Here is a 23,666-nt window from a genome sequence, read left to right as displayed (position 1 = left end):
GGACAAGCAATAGAGCCCAGGTCCTGAGAAATGGCACCAAGGTCATGCAAGCCAGTGGCAGAAATAAGTCTGACACCAGCAAGCTTTCCCCAGACCCTTCCTCTGGTCCTAGGGGTGCATTTCTACTCCAGAGAGCATTTGCACACAGAGAACATTCCCTGAGCTCCTTCCGGTCTCTTGAGAAGCATGGAGATGGGATAATGAGGCAAATCCATGTTCTATGAGGAGGGGGGGAACCTATTCTAATTACCACCTCATTCCTTTGGGGGAGGGCGAGAAAAGTTAGGTAAGTGGAAATAGCCTTTTTTCCCGTCTCCTGGAAAACTCCGAGGGAAGCTCAGAGTAAGTCGAAGGAGGATTTATTAGTAGAATTTCACAGCTGAAATCATGTTCTGATGGAGAATGGGAATGAATCAAAACTCTCTGGGAGCGACCAGAGCCGTGCTGATGCAAGACAGCTGGCTCGATGCTGGCCCCGGCCGGTGTGGGGGGCCCTGGGGAACCAGCTGGGGGGCAGGGAAAGGAGGAGGCTGGAAGCATGACTCTGGGCTGATCAGCTTTTCCATCTAGATGACATCATTCGACATGGCAGGGACACAAGCTGCCAGAAGGAGAGCTGAGGATGTGAAGTGCGCTGTTGGAGCAGGCCCTAATCAGAACCAGCACCTCCCCGGCCCCCGGCTGACTGGGCTGGGGGCGGCCGCTAGCAACTCCACCAGCCTGTTACTCCCACGGGGTGGGCCGCTGAGCCAAAGGGGCTGTCAGGCTGCTTCTCCGGCATCTCCTCTGCTTCTTAGGCGGGGCTCCCTTTTAGACACACTTGGGGTGGGGGCTGATCAAAACTGTTAGCAGCAAGCTCAGGGATTTAGGGTGGTCCACACTTCTTGCCACTCCGGCAGCTACCTCCTCACTCAGGCTGGGTTTCCCATCATGGGTCTCTGGTTTTGTTCTAGAAGAGAGATTTTGCTAAGGTGCTGACTTCTTTTTGTGTAATTTAAAATGCCAAAATAAATTTTAAATCAAGGAGAAGCACTGAGTAGGCAGTTCAAAAGGGGAAATGTTTCCAAAATGATTGCACTTGGTGAATTGGGTAATTTGGTCTGTCTGATTGTACACTTTCTTGTTTTAGAAATATCTGGTAGGTGAGCGTGTTGGCATGTGTACGCTCTGCCCATAGCAGAGCAGCGGTTGTGGTCCTCAGCTTGGCGTTAGTAACTCAGCTGTTTCTCCCCTCCCTTGAGTTGCAAGAAGAATCTAGTTGGGCCAACAATTCTGCAGTGAGATGGGGTTTTGGAGAACTAAGCTTGATGTTTGTAAAGTATCTGCACAGTTCTTGGCACATATGGAGGGTCGAATTCATTCTGTTTCCTGGACTTGCCGCATTTTAATGCAGATTCTTGCAGAAGCAGAGCCTGTGTCAAGGATTTGAGTGCACATTGTTGATTCAGGAGGGGATCCCAGGAAACACCAGTAGGAAAGCAGGACCATGAGATAGGAAGGGAAGGCAGCTGTATTAGTCAGGTTTCCCCAGAGAAACAGAACCAAGAGGGTGTGTGTATATGGATATTATAGCTCAGAGGCAGTCTGGAAGCAGTACTTCTTCTTTTCTGGGGGGGACCTTGGTCTTTATGTTTTAAGGCCCTCAACTGATTGGGCGAGGCCCAGCTGCATTCTGGAGGGTAATCTGCTTTATTCAAAGTCTACTGATTTAAATGTCAATCCCATCTAAAAGATACCTTCATCGTAACATCCTGATGGGTGTTTGACCAAATATCTGGATACCGTGGCTTAGTCAAGTTGACTAGAAACCATCACAGCAGCTGGATAGAGGGTGTGTTATTAAACAAGTTACCACTGTAACAGGGCGGCGGGAGCAGAATCCTGCTGGGGAAGTCTGGGAGCCAGTGTGGAACACACCTCATGGTTACCCCACCCAAAGGACCAGGGAGCTGGGGTCATGCTTTCCTGAGGGCTGCCCCAGGGGCTTTAGTCCTTGGTGCTCCTGGCCTGCCATGCCCATGGGTGGGTGCCGTGCCCACCAAAGCCCTTAGGAAAGGGAATGCAGGTGCCGGCAGTTGGAAGTTGGGCTGGACAGCAGGGAAATGGTAAAAGCCAAGAGGATGTGGGTGGGGCCCCGATGCTATCTGCTCTGTCTTCCTGTGTTCATTTCCACCCAGGCTTTCTCTGGGCTCAGCCATTCATTGCTGACGAGATGATTCAAACCCTCTGTTCTCTCCTTGGTCACCCTTCATGCCTACCCAGGGGAGGGTGGCCGTAGCTCTCTCACCTGGGAGGACGGCCAGGTGAGGGGCTGTAGCGGGGACCCCACTCAGCAGCCACTGCCACCACATTGGTTACCCCACCAAGGTCTTCTGGCTCATCTTCCAGCAACACCCATCTCCAGTCCTGATTCTGCTAAGTGGAACTTGGAAACTCACTTCATTTATGTTGTACATATTCTTTCTTATTGTTTGGCTGTTGCTCAGGGAAACTGTGATTAGGAGAAAGTAAATTAGCCAAAGTTCAGCTCCAGATCTCTATACTCATTTGATTCTGTTGTCTGTGCATTCCAAGAATGTGAGTTTTTTGTCTGATAATATAAAAAATGCACCAAGAACCAGTATGGTAGGAATAGCCCAACACTGGAGATGAGCAGAGTTCCAGATTCCGCTCTCTGGCCTGCAGCAAGTCTTGTTCCCTCTTGCGCCATCAGTTCCTCATCTGAAAAATGAGGGTCTTGATCTAGATGGTCCCTAGGCTTGCCCAAAAGGTTTGACATTCTACGAGTCTACCCCATTTCCTGCACTGTCACCATCAGAGTAGGTATGTAAATCTTGTACAGGTTCCCATTGTTTTCTCTGTCGAAGTACTTTCCCGTGTGCTTTCTTCTCTTCCCAAAAATATCTCCTGGGATCATCCAGGTCGCAGGTACCTCCTGGTGATCTAGCCTTGCCTTGGAAATCAGCTGTTTGCTGAAATAAACAAGCTGGGGCAAACCTGCCCTTGCTGACCAGGCATCTGCCAGCTTGGCCTGGCAACGTCCCTGAGATGGCAGAGGCCCAGGAAAACCATTAAATGCATCAAAAATATACCCTGTGGCAGCTACAGAATGCCAATCCAGGTCACTTTCCTCCTTCGTACCTCCCCTAGTGGCTGATCCCTTTGATGTTATTAAAAGCCAGAGCCATCCCCATGGCCCCAGCTTCACATACTCAAATGCCAGGAGGCATTAGGCTGATTTTTTTTTGGAGCAAGAGCCCAGCTTCTAGGAGGCTGGTGTGTGGAGCCAGGGCAGGGGCTGGGTCATCCGCTTTCCCACTGCTCAGCAGTCTCACCTGGTCATTTTAGGGACAGAAGCTCCTTTTCTCTCACTTTAAAAATACCACGTTCCCCTGAATCCACAAAGCAACTGAAAGATAGTGTTACGTAGAAAAGTGTTATGGAGGGGCTGACCTCTGAATCAGGGTTCTGTGGGACAGAAAAGCAATGAAATGGGTCTGTTAATACCAAAGCCATATTTACCTAATAAAACACATTGTCCCATACTTACTGACAGACTCTGAAATAATGGAGGCGAAACCCTTTGGGTTTATTTATCCAATGTGTGTTCTCTATTGTGACCATTTTTTAAAGTCCCACATTGTGTCACAGTAGGTTCTGCCATCTAGCATTACACCTTGAGGCACAAGGTGATGAGGTTTCCTTTTTGGGAATGCACCCCAGTACAGACCCCACAGTAGTCATGGTTTTGTTGAACCGATAGGCACCATAAAACTGGTCACTGTATGGCGGCCTGGGAATGAAGTTAGCTTCAGCCGCCCCTGTGTTTCCCTGAGTGAAATCTCCATGAGGGCAGGGGTTTGCCCTCGTTGTTCTTTGATGTGTCTCCCATGCCTGCACAGTGCCCAGCTCAGTGGACCACGGATGGCTATGGTCCAGTAGATGTAGCAGTTATAGAGCCCGACGCAACAGCTGTGCAATGAGTCAGAATTATTGGGTGATTCCTCCCTCATGTGGGGCCATGTCCTGTTTCTTTATGGGAGTCAGTATTCCACGCAGCCTTGGTGGTTTCAGCAGCTTCTTATAGTATTCCTTGTAATTGTCCTGCCTTTCAGGACACTAATTATGTTGGGTACAGCTAACCATTGATGTGTATATTGGTGGCTCAGATGATAACTCGTGAGGTTTAAATTGTGGGGAGCTGTGAAGTGTGATGCCCAGAGCATCCCCAGGAAGACAGGGCTGTCCCGGTGTCTCTGGATTCTGGGGGTGCCTGGCTGTATGATTCTCTCTGAGATGGTGTTGATCAGGGCTGCCTGCCATCAATCCTCTGTGCAGCAGGGGGCTAGGTATTGTCTGAAGGGTGCTTGTGATCCTCTGAGGGGGTCTGGAGGGGGCCTTGTCACTGTGTCTATCCTTGCTGATGTTTTGACCTTATTCATTGGCAGGCCTGAATTACGTTCTGACAGCTGATATGGCCAAAAAAGAAAAGAGCCAGTTGCCCAGGGTCTACTTTGTGTTGCTGGGAGAGTCCGTGGGTCAGGTCTCAGAGAAGCTGCAGCTGGTCCATTTGGAGGTGACATGTCATCATTACGTGGCTCATGTGAAGGTCAGTTCTTTTTATCCTCAAACTTTGATCTCTACAGATGTTCATTTGGAACTGGTGGAAACTTTATTGTACATTACATATGCTCTGACTTTCAAAATTTTATTTTACAAGGAGGAGAACATTCGTTTCTTCTTTTAAAGTTGGAGTTGGGCAGCTCTTTATTGATCTTACTGTGCTGGTCTTAGTCTCTGAGGGGGGTGATGGTGGGCCAGGAGACCAGCAGTGCTCTCTGGCCTTGCCTTGTTCTTTTGGGATGTTTTTTGTCCTCTACCCTCTGTGAGGCTCAGTAGTCTTCTCAGAGGAGAGACACAGAAGCACATGCCTCTGAGTCAGCAGTGGTGCTGGATCACACTGTGCCTGATACCTTTCTTGGTGATTCACTACATATTAGCTCATAGTCAAGGTTAAGGTGTTTTACAACTGGTTTGATTGTTCTCTCTTGATTACTTCCTGTTTATTTTAGGAGTGCATTTTATGGTCCCTTTCCCCCTCAATTAAATAAACTTTCAAAATGTTTTTCTTCTACTGAAGTTATTTGTTAAATACACTTTGCTGCTAATTCAGGAGGCCAGGCTTCAGTTAGTTACAGAGAGGCCCCTGTGTAGTAGTCAGGTCCTGTCAGGTTGGGAGTCTGGTGCCCATTGCTGCAGGAACAGCCAGCCACTGACCCCCAGGCAGAGACAGCAAAGGAGGTGGAAGGACCCCCATGACCCAAGCCACATGATGGGTAAGATGAATGTGGGTTTTGGAGTCACACAGACCTGGTTTGTGTCCAGTTGGATGAGAATTTTGACTTCTCTGTGTCTTAGTTTCTGCATCTCCAAAATAGTTACCTTAAAAGGTGGTTGTAGAATTAAACATTACATGATGGATATACTTAAAGGACCTTGCACGGAGTCTGCCACACAGCAGACACTCAGCGTTATTATTCGGTTGGACCATACGTAATTGCCAATATTCTAACATTCTTGACTTACAAAAATGATTACATGTAGTTCAACCATTATTAATAACCAGTGGTCTTTTGGATAATAGCAAAAATAGACTACGGATTGGAGATGAAGTGTCCTTCTATTATTGTGTCGTTAGTGCCAGAGCAGGAGAATAACAGCTGCTTCTGCATGCTTCTGGGTTGTAGATAGAGAAATGCCCCACACATCCATGGCACTTTGGCTCAGAGCCTGAGTCCATGCCCCTGCGATGCTTTTCAGTGGGGCTGGGCTCTGTCTCCTGCCAGGACGCATGCAGGGGCCTGCCCAGACCAGCTGCCCTCAGGCCTCGGCAGTGAAGGCCATTTATAAAGCAATTCATGCTCCTGTTAAGCCAACAAGCCCAGCCACATCTCTGGGTCTTAGATGATGTTGGCTCGTGAGCACCCTTGGGGGTATGAGGCCGTCATGTCAAACACTGTCAGGCCTTCAAGTGCCTGCACTTGGCGTCTCCACACTTCCTGGAGGTGGGGCGGTGGGGCGTCTTCCCTTGGGTTTCTTTTCTCTCTTTTTTAAAAAAATTAATTTATTTAATTTTGGCTGTGTTGTGTCTTTGTTGCTGCACATGGGCTTTCTCTGGTTGCGGCGAGCGGGGGCTACTCTTCGTTGTGGTGCGTGGGCTTCTCATTGTGGTGGCTTCTCTTGTTGCAGAGCACGGGCTCTAGGAGCACGGGCTTCGGTAGTTGTAGCATGAGGGCTCAGTAGTTGTGGCTCTCGAGCTTTAGAGTGCAAGCTCAGTAGTTGTGGCGCACGGGCTTAGTTGCTCCGCGGCATGTGGGATCTTCCCGGACCAGGGCTTGAACCTGTGTCCCCTGCATTGGCAGGTGGATTCTTAACCACTGTGCCACCAGGAAAGCCCTTCCCTTGGGTTTCTTTATGTTGGTCTCTTCCACAAATACCTTCCTTCTGGGCTCTTGCGACTTCTTGCTTTGACTGAGAGGTTACCCCTTCCCATGTAGCTACCAGGGGTCTTGGCTGCGAGATAGGGCCACACAGAGCCTGCAGGGCTTTGAAAAATACACTCAGAAAACAACAATAATGAGGTGCAGGCTGGAGGCAGGGCTGTTTCTGTGGTGGCTTCTGAGGATTAACTGGGGAAGAGCAGAGCTGCCCCAGGCTGTTGCTCCTGCAATGTCCTAATATCTAGGGTTGCCAGACTTAGCAAATAAAAATATTAGACTTCCAGTTAAAACTGAATTTTCAGGTAAACAACAAATCATTTTTTTTAGTATAAGTATGTCCTAAATAGTGCATTTACTTATCCTAAAAGAATTTTTAAAAAATTTATTTGTCGTTTATCAGAAATTCACATTTAGCTGGGCATCCAGTTGGAAGGGTCACCCTGACCGATATCCTTCCATCCCACAAGCGGCACTTCTCCCATCAATCAAAACACTGCTGACAAGGAGAGACATTGGATGGGGGTCAGAAGAATTTGGAGGATGAAGGCAGGGCTCAGGAGCACAGAGCAAGCACACACCTTTATGGGATTATTTGGGTCATTTTAAGGAAGAGCAAGATAGCAGGGCTTCAGCAGGGCTTCTTGGACCTAGAAAAATTTGGATATAGTTATTGCTTGGCCATTTGCTCATGCAAGGAGACCGGGGTGGTGGGATCCATCAGGAAGTCACAAGCCTCTGATGCCTTTATGGTTCAGGAGACGCTCAAGGTGGATGATAATTTATAGCCGTGTGGGAAGTTTTTTTCTACCAGGCATTGTCTGTGTCATAACAGAGGACCCTGGGGACTGGCAGAGGGAGCCAGTGAAGGTGAATGCTAATGGGCCGGCTGGCTGTTCGCGATGTGGCCCAGCTGGCTTGGCCTGTGGTTTCTTCAGTTGTGGGAAAACAGCTGTGAAGGCAGTGACCCTTGTGTGGCCGAGGCAGGCAGCAATGCTGGGGGCAGGGAGTGGCAGCCTGGCCACCTCCTGGAGTGGGGCCGGGGGCTGGGAGCTGCTCATCAGGGCGGCAGGGTGTGAGAGCACAGCGCAGCCTTCTCGATGGGGCTGGCGCTGGGCTTTATAGACAGTGAAGGAAGAGAGAGAAAAGCGTTCTTGCTTATCACACACCATATGGCAAGCAGGCAGGGAGGCAGGCGCTAGGCGCTGGGTGTGTTTTGTTTAGGCTATCTTTAGGTATTTTTTTCCTTTTTTTCTTTAAGCTCATTCCAATCTTTTTTTCCCTTCTTCCTTTTTCCCCCGAAGTTTTCATTCCATATATGGCAATAAGTATCTCTATCACAGAAAACTGCTCTGGCTGACACCTGCCTTCCAAGCTGGCTGCGTTGTCCCATTTTGTTCCTTTCACAGCCCTGGTGGGGCCTCCGAGGTGTACCTAATTTTATGATACACTACATCCTCCTGGGGGTGTGGGTCCACTCTCAAGGCCTTACTTGGTCAGCAGAGCTGAGGCAGTTTTCGCTGCTTCCTTGGCCTCTCTCCCTCAGAGTCCACAAGCCCCAGTTTGGGGGATGGGCCCCCTTCTACTAGTGAAGCGGCCTAGAAACCCTTCTACTAGTGAAGCGGCCTAGAAACCTCTGTGGGTCCCCACGGTCACAGGTGAAAGCCCACACACCTCCCCTTAGCCTCAGGGCTCTCCACAACTTGGCCTCAGTTTACCTGTCCAGCCACATTTCTGCATCACATCACATGTGCCCTGGGCTCTTGTCAAGGTGGACTGACCCCTTTACCCCTGGAATGTGTCCCTTGTGCTTCCCAGTCTTAGTTCTTGTGCTCACCCAGCACCTCTGGCACTTCAGTCATCAGAGGCCCAGGTTTTGTCATATCCGTGTACAACCACGTACCACCTGCATGGTTTTTGCATTTTTTGGTCTCATACGTGCACCACCTGTGGTATTTTATTTCCTGTTTTTTTCTTTCAATCGTCCTTTTGCCTGAAAATAATTTAAAGCAGAAACTTTGTACACTCCTGTAAGTGGAACACCAATTATTGCCTGCCAAAAGAGAAAGTAACAGTAAACAAAAATACATTGAAGACACAACAGTGTTGTTGAATTCTAACTGGGCTTCATTTTTTGCTGAAGTCCCTGAAGAAGCGGCCCGCTCTTCCTGTGTGTTAGAAGGGGAAGTTACAGAGTGCTGGGGAAGTATTAAAGACATGCTGGCACCACACTGAACTTTCTCTCTGATGCAATCAGAAGGACTAAATGGGTATTGACTGCGGAGTAACTTTCCAAATGTATGGATCCTTTTATAGAGCCCTGCCCACGTGCTGTGGGAATCCATGCCATGAACCCCGTCTGGAAAGCCCTAGGGCCTGGACACATTCTGCTTTGATTGGCTGTGCCTTCCCCCTCTTGCCTGCCGAAGGGTTATCTGTGTTTCAAGGCTCAGTCAGTCACCAGGTCTTAAACGTCCTCAGCCAGCCGATGTCCTTGGCCCTGGGGAGGTTGCCATCAGCTTCCTGCCTGCTCAGAACTTGTTCCATGCTGCCTGACTCCGGCTTTCGGAATGATAGGCATGAAACAAATGCTTGCAAGACCCAATTGTGCTGAAGTGACTCACTGGGTCGGCTGGACTGTGGGGTCACCAGGAGCGTCTGATCAGGGACCTCTAACCACTCTTGGACCTCCGGCTGGGAGGTGATGGAGTGGAGGGTTTTGGATGCATGGCCGTGTTCCCTCATCACTCCATTGTTTTCTGGTCTCTGTATTTACCTGGATGGAAACTGTGCTCCATCTTCAAGTCCTGCACAGCCCCTTGAGAGAGCCAGCCCTCTGTGAGGTCAGGTGCTTATGTCTGACGGCCAAACGAGAGCGTTTTCAGGAGTGGGGAAAGCAGGCGACAGCTTTGAGCCTATACAGGGACAGTGCAGAAGGCCAGGCGAGGCTGAGCATGGGGTCAGCTGCCTCACTCCCAACTGTGAGGATCCATGATCCCCTGCAGAGGCCTCCAGAAAACCTCTGGTGAGCGAAATCACGTGTCAGACATTGTCAAGGGAGCCAACAACAGGATTAATGTAAAAAGGAAAAAAAAAACCCACTCCACACTAGACGAGGGTATATAAAAGCACCGTTGGCTTCTCTGAGTAGCTGCAGATGTTCAGGAGGCTGTTCTCTTATGTTGCTGGAGGATTCTTCAAGGGAGTTGGAACCTTAAGCTACTGCAGGGCCTGGCCTGGCAAAAGGAGGGCAGCACACTGGCCACCTGGCGGTCTCGGAGGTTACGGTTACGACGTGGGCTCTGCCCAGATGTTGTAGTTTTTTTTCCATTTTCACATCTGAAAAAATGCCTTAGGGCCAGCTTCAGTCACATGATAGACTGTGAGTTTGCAAAGTGTTTGGATCCATCGAATGCCAATTTTCAAAGGTGCTGGAGGCTTTTATTTTCTTGTTTAAGAAACAGTTAAGGAAGGAAGATTAAGTTGGAGTAAAGAAGACCTCTGTATGAGGAAGAGAAGAAAGGAAAACAGCAACGTTTTCTTCTTTATCTGGGAAGTAAAATGCTAAATCTCTTGATAAAATCTCTTAATCATCCTGATAAATCAAATAAATAGCCAAAAAAAAGAGTTGTAAGGTTTGGATACAAAAGGGGATACAGACCTTAGATGTAGGAGGTCATCTTAAAACATTTTTTAAAAATTGATAATATATGCACATAGTTAAATATTTTTTTAACTGTACTAAAATTTATAGAAAGAAAGAACATCTCTCAGCACCCCATTTCTCTCCCGAAGGCATCTGTGGTTCCAGTTTCTTGTGTGTCTTCCAAGAGCTTGTCGATGAATACACAAAGCTGTGTTTTACACAAACAGCATCATGCTGTGGCTCACTGCTGTGCAGCTTCCTTTTTCCTTTTAAAATGCCCAATAGCAGAATAGGTAAGCAGGTTTTGGAAAGGTTGTGCAATGGAATACTACTCAGCAATAACAAAGAATGAACTGCAGATATGCACAGTAACGTGGGCGAATCTCTAAAGCATTATGCTAAGTGAAGGAAGCCAGACTCAAAAGGCTGCTACTATGATTCTATGGAAAAGACCAGCTCAAAAGACAGAAAGCAGATCAGAGGTTTCCAGAGGCCAGGGATGGGGTTGGGTGGTGGCGTCCATGATTGGCTGCAAAGGGTCATGAGGGAAGTTTTGGGGGTGATGAAAATATTCTAGCAGGATTGCGCTGGTGGTTATATGACTGAATACTTTTATTAAAGCTCAACAAAAAGTTTGCAGGTAGACCAGGTTTTAAGAGGAAGATCGGGAGTTCAGTTTTAGACACACTGAGTTTGAGGGGCCTATTAGATGGTGAAGTGGAGATGTGTATATATGAGTCTGCAGTTTGAGCAGTGGTCTGGGTTATAAGTATAAATTTGGGAGTCATCAGAAAATAGTGTTTAAAGCCATGAGATTTGATGAGATCACCAAGGTAGTGAGAGAGAGAGAGAGAGAGAGAGAAGGGAAGGAAAGGGGACCGTGGGTACCCAGCACCAGGAGTACCTTTCCTCTTGGTCCCAAGATGGCTGCTGAGTTCCAACCACTGTGTCTTCTTTCCATGCAGGAAGAAGGGGGATGGGCGAAATGCTCTTGCCATCTGATCTGAGACCCTTTTAAAGAGCCTCCGATGACTTCTACTAACAACTCATTGACCATCCATATTTTAAGGGAGGTTGGGAAATGTCAGTTTCATCTGGACACTACAAACCCTAACAGTGTTGAGCTTTGCTCTCCAGTAGAACTTTCTGTGATGTTGGACATGTACCATATCTGCATTGTCCAATATGGTGGACACTAACCACATATGACTATTAAGAACTTGAAATGTAATGAGTGCCACTGAGGAATTTTTACTTTAATTTTTTTTTTTTTTTTTTTTTTTTTGCGGTATGCGGGCCTCTCACTGTTGTGGCCTCTCCTGTTGCAGAGCACAGGCTCCGGACACGCAGGCTCAGTAGCCATGGCTCACGGGCCCAGCCGCTCCACGGCATGTGGGATCTTCCCGGACCAGGGCATGAACCCGTGTCCCCTGCATCGGCAGGCGGACTCTCAACCACTGCGCCACCAGGGAAGCCCTTTACTTTAATTTTAATTAAAGTTTAAATGTAAACAACCGCATGTGGCTAGTGGCTACCATATTGAACAGTGCAGATTTCTGCTACAATAGAACACAAAGAGTCTTCATAGGACATTGGTCACACAAATCAAATGTCACAAGCCAAGTGGAAACAAATAACTGGGGTGAAGTCAAACTGACTGTTTCATTTTGCACTTACATTGATTAAAACCTGAGTTTCAAGAATGCCATAGAACATGGTCTCTCTCTTCAGGGTTCTTTTGGAGCATTCACACACACGCACACACACTTGCACACACATATCGGCATGCACATACGTGTTTCCATAGGCCATAACAGTGGGGGGAGGGGAGCGGTATTAGAATTGAGAAAGTTGGATGGTTCACCCTGAGTTGATCATTTCAGGAGTGTTACAAACTTGCATCTGATGTTTTCTATTTTCTTCTCTGTGGCTTGAAACTATGTAAAAGGTGGCAGTATGGTGGATGGAGATACAATTGCTGGGTCAGGAGGGAAGACATTTTAAGGTTTGAGACATATCACAGAATTGCCTTTTAGAATGTAAAGCCCACCCCCCACCCCGATGCTCTTGCTAGTACTGGGTGGAGAGATTCCTTTTCAACTCATATTTGTGACCCACACGAAGTATACACTTCCCGCTTGGGTGGTGAGGGCTGGGCTGGGCTGGGCTGATCTGATCTGTGGTCAGCCACGGGGTCTCAGGCAAGTGCTTCAGCTGGGTCTCTGAGCTTCCTCAGATGACAATGGGAAGAATACCGACTTCCTAGTAGGGATCTGATGAGCACTGGGCCCCTTTTCCCTTCTCCTTAACCCGGAAATCTATTATTCTCCCTGGCTGCCTCTGTGTTAGAATGGATCAAGACTCATTTCATAGGTGTTTGGGGAATTTTAAAAAAAATGATTAGAAGCAGATGGTGAAAAGAAAATAGAAAGTATGGAGCAAACAAGAAATAAATGTGGGAAGAGAACAACTCTGTCAGCCAACATCCTCCTTCTCCACCTGGAACAGAGCAAGTCAGAGCCACTGAGTCAGTTTACAAGGGCTCCTCCAACTTTAATGTGTACACCAGTTACCCGGGGACCTCGTTAAAAGCAGATCTTAAGCAGCAGGTCTGGAGTGAATTTCTGACGAGCTCCCCGGTGATGCCAATGATGCTGGTCCATGGACCACACTCTGAGAAGCAAGGAGCTAGAAGAAGTAGGTACCAAGAGTTCCAGGTAAAGAGTCAAAGGATGAAGACTATGGTCTGGCAGTTTTCCAGGTGGAGCAGGCCTCGGAAGGCCAGCCACTCCCCTCACACTGATGGTGAGAGGTTCTACGCCAGTGATGTGGAACCATGGTTCTGATGGTCATGCTCTGGCTTCCTTGTGACCTTGCGCAACCCTGGGGCTCACACTGATGCTTGTGAGCAGAGGGCATGCCCCTCATAGAAGGGCTGGTGAGGGCTGTGATTTCTTCCACGTTCCCTCACTGCCTGTTGCTTGAAGGGCTGTGTTGTCAGCAGTCAGCTTACTGAGCACGATTTTTTCAGCATTTCTGTTTAACTTCATTGGAGTGTTTTGGGCATGACCCAAACAAAAAAGTCAGAAATCTTCTTCCCCAAAGACTAGGAGCTTCTTGAAGTACAAGCTCTTATTAAGCAGAATAATTATGCATTTTTTTGCCCCATCCATTGGGGCAAACAGAGAATGAGAAACCAACTTAGAGACTGCATAGGTTCTTTCTGCATTTGTGAGCAAATGCTGGTCACGTGCATTATTTTCCCAGGAAGGTTATAGTGCCAGCCTCCTGAGTGACCTCTATTTTTGAGGACGGAGAATTTGCTGGTTGTAGTGAGTGTGGATGGCAGAAAGGGTTCTCTTACTCATAGATAGCCAGGGAAGCCTCTGCACCAAAGAAACCCATTCCTTCCAAGCGGCTGCCTGCGAGTGGCTTTTGGGGTTTTCTCACAAGACAGACCTGGCCTCGTGACATTAGAATTGGAATAATGGTGGGTCCAAGGACAGATCTATCCATATGCATCCCAGAAGTTTTGTGTGAAGAGGGTGACAGAAAATTGCTTCTTTTTCTAAATGCATTAGGACTGTGTAAGTAAAATACTATAGGTAATAACAACAGTGATAATAGCTATCTTTTATTAAACATTTACTATGTGCTCAGTGTTTTACGTGCACATTTAGTTCTTATAAGAACCCCCCAAAGTATAATTATGAATACTATATACATAAAATTATATGTATTATAATGATATGTAATGGATATAAGTAAAATAAAACCCCATTTTAAAGTTGACAAATATGAGACTTAAAACATTTAATTTACTCAAGATCTCACAACTGGCCAGCAGCAAAGTCTTGGGTTTGAATCCTATCTGGCAGCTAAATAGTTCTCTGACCTTGAACAAATTATGTCATCTTAGCACCGTGTCCCACCAGAAGTGATGGTTACTGTAGTTGTTATTAAAAAGGCGATCTGAGGAAGAGAAAGACCTGGCTCTGGGAGGCGTGTCTCTGGGTGAATGGGTGCTTGGTTTCCCATGTTGGTTGGAGAACTTGACTCACAGCTGCTCCTGCACACATGTGTCCACATCGCCTGTGCTCTGTGGCCAGAGGAAAGCTCAGGTGTGGGCCGGTGAGCCCAGAGCAGGCAGGGGGCCTGGGGCGATGGAGGTTCTCTTTCCTGCTTTTTGGTCTTCCCGGTCTGTCTTTGGCCTCAACTATTTAAAAAGCTAAATGTCATTTATCCTCTTTTTTAGGATCTTGAAGTCTGGTTCATGCATTCAGCCTCCCAGCATGTGTTGGGTGCAGGGAAATGAAGATGAAAACACCCAGGCTGGCCTTTGAGAATGGTTTCACCCCTGCCTTTGGGGCACTGTCTCAGTGCTTAGCTTTGCCCCTCACCCCATGTGTCACTATTTTCAGTTCACTTCTGCATGCGTCACTGCTATGGTGACCACTGCCCAGGTGTGCCTGGGACAGTCCTGGGGTGCACCTGTTGTCCCAGTCATTAATAGTTACCCTTTCCCTTGCAAAACCTTCCAGTTTGGATGGGAAATTGTGTATGCCACTGCATTTATGGAGCACCCACTGTGTGCCAGACACCGTGCTGAACCCTGGGGAGATGGAGAACGGTGGACCCTGCCCTGCCACCAAGCATGTCTTGGTCTATTGGGGCATCTGTTCTGAAAGCCATGACTTGGCAAGTCAGGCAGCCCCAGCCTTCCAGGCTTCTTGCTTTTGCTCTTGTTCTTGTTGGCCCCCGCCCACCACCTCCACCTGTGCAGACCTTCCCTCCTCTCCAGGTCCAGCTTAATGAGGCTCCTTCTGCAGAATGGCTGCCCACTGCCTGATCCCCCTCTGCCCACCCTCCTCCCTCCCCATCCCCCAGGTCAGCTGTGGGCCTTTTCCCCACTGGTGTGACTTCTTGGTGTCTTAGTCTTCTCAGACCGTCATAACAAAGGACCACAGAGTAGATGGCTTGAACAACAACGTTTACTTCTCACAGTTCTGGAGGCTGGAAGTATGAGATCAAGGTGGGTTTCAAGGTCAGCAGGGTTGGTTTCTCCTGAGGCCTCTCTCCTGGGCTTGTCTGTAGGTGGCCACCATCTCCTGGTGTCTGCCCACTGATTTCTCTCCCTACTTGTCTGTGTCCTAATCTCCTCTTCTTATGAAGACTCCAGTCTTATTGGATTAGGGCCCACCCCCAAAGACCCCATTTTAGCTTAATGACCCTCTCTCCAAACCTGGTCCTATTCTGCGGTATGGGGGTCAGGGATTCAACATACGAACTTTGGGAGGACACACGTCAGCCCACAGCGCTCTCACACTTGCTTTTAGCCTCCTCTGTTAAGTACTGGCTGCTTGGGGCCAGGAGTGCATGACACTTGGCATGGTCACCCGGGCCACACCTCATGGGACCAGCCCCCATGCTTGTCAAATGACTGATTAGGCTCCTTTTTTGTTTCCAACTTGAAGACTTTTTTTTACATTGAGGTATACTTGATTTACAGTGTTATGTGATTAGGTTCTTAGTGTCATTTCTTATTGTTCATTTCAAGGGCTGAGTAGAGTTAATGGATTGAACTTCAAAGGAGATTTTTTTTTTTTTCTGATGTAATGAATCAAACTTTTCTGATCCTGGAAAGAATTTGGTGGATGAGACTTTATGAACACACACACACCCACACACCATAACCATTTTGTGGTCACTTGTTTAAAAATAAACAAACAAGGAATTCTTTCTGGACAATCTCTGCCCTTGGGTGTAAATGTACTACAGGGCAAAGGCAGGGCCCAGATGTTTACCCCACAGTGTTGGTGTGAGGCTAAAACGAGACCTTGCTTATAAAGTGCTAAGCTCTGCACAATGGAAAATATGCAAACACAGACGTAAGAGTCTTCCGTAAATGGACTGGGTTGGAATTTCCAGGCAGGTGTTCTCCCTGCCTCTTTTTAGTCCTTTGTGATTTAGCTTTTTACTTATCACCAAAGACCCAGCATATGGTGATTGTGGAGCCGCATGTATGCTCTTCCCAGATCAATGGACCTGCCTCAGAGGGAGAGAGGGAGGGACCCAGACAGTTTCAGGAAATGGTTCAAGGCTATATCATCTCTAAGAAAACGACAGAGAGCAGTCGCCCTATGTAGAAAGTCAGCCCTGTCACTCTCTGGGATGCCTGCTGGCCTGGGTGCAAGAAGTCGATTAGGTGGAGGGGCGCCCAGGTCCCAAAGCAGTGGTGCCTCCTCTACTTCTATCAAGAAAGGGGGGTTGTCCCAGAGTGGAAACTCTAGAGCAGCTCTGTCCAATAGAAAGGGACTGCAGGCCACATATGGAATTGTAAATTTTCTAGTTGCTATGTTGAACAAGTGAAAACAAGTAAGATTAATTTTAATAACACTGAACCCAGTATATCCAAAATATTATCCACATGTAATCAATGTAGGCATTATTAGTGAGTTACTTACGTTCTTTCTGGTGCTCGGTCTTTGAAATCCACTGTGTATCTTAGCCACATTTTATGTGCTCATTAGGGAAGTGTGCGCAGTGGTTAGAGTCAAACCTGATCACTTTGGGGATGCTGGGATGGCTGCAGGGGCCTGAGTATATGAGTACGTGAATGCATGTCCTTCATCAACTGGTGGTAAAAGGACACAGTCTATTACCTGTGGTTCTGAGAAACAATATTATAAAGGATGTTTTCATACTTGGACTGGGAAGCCTGCTTCTGAATTTCCTAAACTAGAGTTCCTGGGGCCCATGTGTCCATAGCACGGTGAGGAGGTCTGCAGAATCTTTCCAGCGTTTCAGAAAACCTTATGGGAGGCACAGAGATCACCATCCAGCAATGGCATCATTGCTCTCGGCTGGGGTGTTAGTGCTGGTGAGCCCGTGCTGATCTGACCTTCTCCTTGGCTTCTGATGACACTTAGGGGTTCCTGGGGTCATCCTGGAGGTGGGGGTTAATTGAGTGGGTGAAGAAATCCTAGGGGCTGCAGAGGCCCACGTTTCTTGTGTCTGTGCTTCTCACCCACGGACTCAAGCACAAACCTCCAGGGACTCACTTGTCAGGCCCGTTAACCCCGAGAGGCTTTGGAGGGGACAAAAGGTTCTTGAAGTCAGTGAGCACTGTTACTGGTTCAGTGCTTCCCGGGTTGCAGTCAGGAGATAGGCATTTCCTGTGAGCCGTGAATTCTGCTCTCCACCTGTATGGAGTGCCTGGGAAAGGCAGCTTTGGCCTTCCTTCAGCTCCTCTGCAGTTGCTCTGCTGGTGGGGTGCCCCCTATTCTCAGAGCGGGGAGCCATGAAGAGGGCACTGGGGGCTGCTCCAGGTGTCCTGTGGCTCTGGCCACCCTGGTTGTGGGAGGATTCCACTGTGCTTGGCAGCCCACTCAGCGCTGGGAGGTATGGATCACCCCAAAGTCCTTTTGTGTGCTGAGCCAGAGCCCCTCCCTCTAGTTCTGCCCTGAGCAGCCATAGGCATCTGTCCATCTGTCCCTGCAACCCCCACTTCCTGTTTCCTCCAGGGCTCAGCATCCTCAGTTCCTTTGGGTCTCCAGTTTATTATTCCATCAGTGAAATATCCATCCTTTGTTTTTATTCCTTTCTTCCTCTGTGTCTGACTTTTTAGCCATCCCCCAACCAGGGGTCAGGGAAAATAGAGGAGAAGTTCAAACCAGCCAGTTTTACTCCTTCCCAACAACGGTGTAGGGAAGATGCCTGTAACAAGGAGGTCCAATGGATGTGATAATTCCTTCCTGTTAGCCAGGTCCTCAAATTGGCTGATCTAATCCTCTCACCTGGCACCACAGCTGGCTTGATTATATTTCCAAAAGGCAGTGCATGTTGGTCTGGTTTGCACAGTGACATTTATCGATGTGGACCTCCTGAATCTGACATTTGTTCCTCTTTCATCCTGTACTTTCTTGGGCTTGATGTTCCTCTTCCCATCCACTTGGTAAGAAACATGTTAGCTTATAGCACAGGGTATCCTTACCTATCAATTAATGAGCCAAAAGGGTCCATAAACTTAGGTTACAACCAAGGTAGTCCTGGTTGGAAAGAGACATGGATTCAAAGAGGTTTGGGATAATTTTATTAATGACAAAGCCGTAAAGAGCTCCTAAAAGCTTATAAGATTTGGCATCAGGGACTGTCTCGTTTCTCACCGTATCGCCATCACCAAGCAGGGAAACTGACATTGACTAATTGTTCAATAAATGTTCCCAGAATGTTAGAAGAAGCTGGACTAGGTCCAAGGTGAACATATGCCCAAGATACTCGACTGTAAGTTTACCATGTTAACTTTTACGTTGAAGTCAGTGATCCATTTTGAGTTGATTTCTGTGTGTTGTCCAAGATATTGTGGAACAGATGTGAATAAAAATATTCTTTTTGATTGTAATTAAAAGTAGATGAATACCTGTCAGACCGTGTGGCCTGATCGCTTGAAAAGCCGTCACGTGAGAGCTTCTCCGTTTGCCTTCAGAGAGGGTAGCCAGAACTCCCTGCCTCCCCTGCCGAATTTAGGGTTGTTGTAACCACATCTTGGGCTGAAGCAGTGTACTTTCAACCAGCCCTTCCCAGGGACTGTGGTACAGGTGGTGCTCAGGCCACACGGCTTACCTCAGGGTGGGATGTCTGTGGGTAGGGAATCCCACTTCCGCGTTCCGGATGTGCCGGCACTTTTCCTGCTCATCTCCTGCCATTGAATCTTTCACTTCTTCCTCATTTCCCTGTTGCTGTCATGCTCCAGTGAACGTCTTTCGGCACCTGACCGTCAGGTTCAGGAGGACGAATTCCTGTTTGTGGCTTTGCTGGGTCAATGTGACAGCCGCTTGTGTCCTGTCCCGCCCCCCACCCCATGTCAGCTTTGGTCACAAGTCCACCACAGCCTTCTGAAAGTCCTGCTTTCTGTGCCCAGGACACTGGGCTTGGCTTGGCCTCTCATGTTTTCTGACAGTTCCTCGTGTTTTTTTGTCATCCTGCATGTCAGCAGCAATACACAGACTGATCATTTTTATGGAACAGTCTTTGATGACACCGAAGTGCCTATTTAAATCACACCGACAGCCTAAAGAATATTAATCCTTTATGAGAACATTTCTCAAAGCATTTTTTACAGGATGGTAACAGGTTTTATGTTCAAGAACAAAACAAAGGCCTATATTCAAATAAGTTTCGGAAAATACTGTATTTAACAATGGGTATGTTTCTTTATTGGAGGACCTCCCAGAATTTTTTAAGCCAGGGTACACAAGTGGATACATTTTCCCCCTTTTGCATCTCCAGCGTTTCCCAAATGTACTTGACCACACTTTTTTTTCTCTTGAAGATTAGGAGATATTGCTGCAACATAGGTGAGTTTTCTCTCAATAATTTGGCTTTACACTTTCCTATTCCTTTTTTCCCTCCTCACACAAATACTCTTCTTTAGCTTCATGTTTTAGTGATAGAAGAAGTTAGTGATATTTGACATCTAGAGATTTTTCTCTAGGTTTTTTTCATCAATAAGACCACTTTAAAGGTATGGCAGGCCTTGTACCAATCTCTAGGGTCCCCAGCATTTATAGACCTTCATCCATCCTGTGGTGACTTCATTGTTTTGTTATATTTTTAGTGACTGCCCACAATGTGGAGGCCTTTCTGAAAGCTCCTATCTCATGCTAAATTTAGCTGGACTGTTAGCAGGCTTGATTGATTGCTGTTTTTTTTGTTTTTTGTGTTTTTTTTTTGCTATACGCGGGCCTCTCACTGTTTTGGCCTCTCCCATTGCGGAGCACCGGCTCCGGACGCGCAGGCTCAGTGGCCATGGTTCACGGGCCCAGCCGCTCCGCGGCATGTGGGATCTTCCCAGACCGGGGCATAAACCCGTGTCCCCTGCATCGGCAGGCGGACTCTCAACCACTGTGCCACCAGGGGAGCCTGATTGCTGGTCTTAATGGGAGAAAATGTGATCCTCACTTCTCCACCCCATCATTAAATTATTACTGATTTATGACAAAAGGAAGCAGCCACTGAATAAGTGGGTATCTTTTTTTAAAAATTGTGATGCTTCACCAAGATGGATACACTTGCCTGTTTACTTCAACAGGCATCTGTTGAATGTCGACCATGCAAACATCTTGCTGGCCTGGGGCCCTGGTGCTTTCACTGAAGGGCCTTGGAGCCCAGAACAAAATTCCAGGGCCTGGCTCTCCAGCCACACCCATCCCTACCCATCCCCACCTAGATTTAATGAGGAGAAAGGGGCTAAAAGAAGCCCATGGAATTAACAAGTATTCCAAAACACCACCTCTAGAAAGGGGTAGAAATGGGTGTTGGGATTCAAGGCATCTGTGAAGTTAAAGGGTTGGCACAAAGCAGGCTGGATCTTGGGTTTTTGAAAACCCGACTGTTGCCATTGCTGAGTCTCAGTGAGTGGTTCTCTTGCCGTGAGCCAGCGCCGAGTGCGGACCCGGCTGGGGTCTGACTTCTGTCCCTGCACTCGCGGGCCTGGTGACCTGAGGCACTCCTGGGTCACCCGGAGGGTTTCCTGCCTCCTGGGTGCCTCAGTTTTCCTGTCCTGTGGAATGGTTGCAGCATGGGATTGTAGTGAGGATTAAGGGAGAGAACTGGTGCAGAGCACCCCAGAGGGGGCTTCGCACACGGTTGGTGCTGCTTGTGCCTTTATTGACTTCCTACTTCCTGGTTTCCTAGGGAGCCTGGAGTGTTACCTTGGCTGCTGGTTAAAGGCTGGGTTGGTTAAAAGGAGCGGGGACCTGCCTCGTGCTGTGTCTGGAGTGTGGATGTGGGGTAGGGTTAGGGGACTGGCAGATGAACTGGTCAGACTGCTCTGGTCTCGAGATGTATAAAAGAGTGGGTGAGAGGACAAGGCCATGGAGGTATTGGCATTTGTCACATCTTTTAGTGGTTCTTATAGATGATAAGGGCCTCAAAAAAATCTCGATGTGTCCATGCCCAGAGTGGTCCATTATGGGCACATACCCACAGGGCAGTGACCCCAGCTCCCATCTCTCTCTCTCTCTGTGTCTGCCTGTCTGTCTGTCTCTCTGTACACACACACACACACACATACACACACATATATATATATAATTATTAAAGATAAATTAGGGACTTCCCTGGTGGCTCAGTGGTTAAGAATCCACCTGCCAGTGCAGGGGACACGGGTTCGAGCCCTGGTCTGGGAAGATCCCACACGCCATGGAGCAACTAAGCCCATGTGCCATAACTACTGAGCCCACGAGCCACAACTACTGAGCCCACACGCCACAACTACTGAAGCCTGTGCGCCTAGAGCCTGTGCTCTGAAAGAAGAGAAGCCACTGCAATGAGAAGCCCGCGCAGCACAATGAAGAGTAGCCCCCACTAGCCGCAACTAGAGAAAGCCCGCATGCAGCAATGAAGACCCAATGCAGCCAAAAATAAAAATAAATAAAATTTAAAAAAATTAAAATAAATAAATAATATAAATACATGCATATATGTATGTATATACACATATGTATGTATATACAATCTGTTTTTCATAATTTTTTATTTTGAAATAGCTTGACTCATAAGAAGTTGCAAAAGTGGTATAGAAGGTACTCATGTAACCTTTACCCAATGATAACATCTTATATATCTGTAGTACACAATCAAAATTAGGAAATTGACTTTGGTATAATGCCATACATTCTTTTAAAGAGTGCTCAGCTCAAGACTAGGAATCTATTTTCAGCACAATTATTTGAGTTGCCTACTTTAGCTCCACTTTGGTGAGATAAGCACTGGGGATCTTGAGATGGATTAGCCCTGGTCCTCAGCAAAGTTTGGTCACAGAGGAGAGAGATCCAGACTGGATGGGTTTCATGGGTTTCACGTCACCTGTGGTTTACAGTGATCCAGCATGTTCTTTGGAATTGATTGCCTTATGAGGTAGTGATTTTCTCATCACCAGACATATTCAAGCATGAGCCTTAGGATCCCTGGCCCCAGCACCAAGAGGGAGCTTGGACCAGATGCTCCCTGAGTGAAAATCCTGTGATTCTCTCAATTGCTTTGGCAGAGTTTGCAGCTAACATTGATTATGCTATGAGTCAGGTGATACTCCACATTAATGTATTATAGTTGCCAAATCACCTTCCTGGGCTCTGGTTTAACTAGTTCATGTGAGTTAAATCTTGGTACTCTGTATTGCAGGCATTGTTCTAGGCCTTGGAGTACAGAGATGAATAAGACATCGTGAGTACAAGCCAACATCTAGTGGGGAAGATGTTACAAACACACAGCTATGATATAAATAAGTACACGCAGGTGTGGAGTGCTGAGAGACTCAGGGGGAAGTGGTTAGTTTTGTAAATAGCCACAAGGCTGGGAGGCCAGGAGGGTGCAAGTTTTGAGAGAGGAGCTGGATCACCGGAGATGGGTTGGAGTTTCCTGGATTGATAAAGAGTTGGGGGGTAGAATCAAGGGAAGGAAAGACATTCTTGGGGGAGGAAACAGCACAAGTAAAGGCCCTGTAGCATGGTGTTTATATGCCTGGGAGAAAGCTTGATGTGACAGATTGTGGGCTCCAGGGGACAAAGTACTTGCTGAATATGAAGCCAGGTTAGATTTGGCCTCCACCTTATGCTAATGACAAAATGTTGGTACTACTGAGAGCTGCTTAGAGAATGTTTATCTTTGAGTCATGCCAGTGAGAGGTTTTCAGCTATCTGAGGATCATGCAGTTGTGAGGAACCAGATCCCCCAAAGTGGGCTTGATCAGTGATTTGGCAGGTCCTGAAGCATCTGCCCTGATGCCCCAGAGTCTCAGCATTTCTTCCCTGGGCTTGGCTACTCTTGGCCACCACCTCTTCAAGGGTACAGCAAAGACCCAACAGGATGCACCTCTCAAGTGCTTGGCAACTTTTGCTGGACAGCTTTGGGGTCCTGTGGGCTCTTCTGGCTGTTGCTGTTCTTACATATTGAGTGTCCAGAAGATTCACACACTGGATCTCTTGCTGGGTGTGACCCTTTGGGTCAGGAGTGGCAGAATGATGCTGCTGTGAATTGCAGTGAGCAGTTTGGGGACCTGATTGTTTTACAGGTTTCCTTGGAACCACATAGAGACTTTGTATTTTTGGAAGTGCATAGATCTGGGTTGCTAATGTCTAGCAGGTGGCTCCCTTCCCCTTTCTGTCACCCTTTGGTATCATCTGTCAGACTCACTTCGGGATATTTCATTATAGTCCAATCAAGGAACATGGGAGATTCCCAGAGGAAGAAGATCTACCTCTGTCATTGACCTGGGCGAGGACCACTGGGAACATCTGACCTTTTCACCAAGGCAAACTTTGACCTTTGAGAGCTTCCTTCGGTTTCTGAAAGTAGAGATTCTTATTTTTAGTACTTTCTCTTTTTAACTGCAGGAGGGAAATAAGAATGGAATGGAATACCTGTGTAGAGTAGAGAGATGAGAAGACGTTAGGAAAAAATATCCCAGAAGTAGTGCTGGATGAGAATCAAGTTATGAGAATCCCACTGATGAGAGGTGGATA

At 47.5% G+C, this 23,666-nt stretch overlaps 1 protein-coding gene across 1 annotated transcript in view; it reads left to right on the top strand.

The window, feature by feature from the left end:
* ITGA9 (integrin subunit alpha 9) overlaps positions 1-23,666 on the top strand; it is a 296,584-nt gene that overhangs the window by 81,073 nt on the left and 191,845 nt on the right. The window contains exon 15 of the mRNA XM_081247512.1: positions 4,449-4,609. Within this exon, the coding sequence (XP_081103638.1) occupies positions 4,449-4,609 (161 nt within the window). The remainder of the gene's footprint in view (positions 1-4,448; positions 4,610-23,666) is intronic.

The sequence above is a fragment of the Mesoplodon bidens genome (genome assembly GCF_964165515.1).
Source record: "Mesoplodon bidens genome assembly, chromosome: 10".
Lineage (NCBI taxonomy): Eukaryota > Metazoa > Chordata > Mammalia > Artiodactyla > Ziphiidae > Mesoplodon > Mesoplodon bidens.
This window is presented reverse-complemented; position numbering and strand designations above follow the sequence as displayed.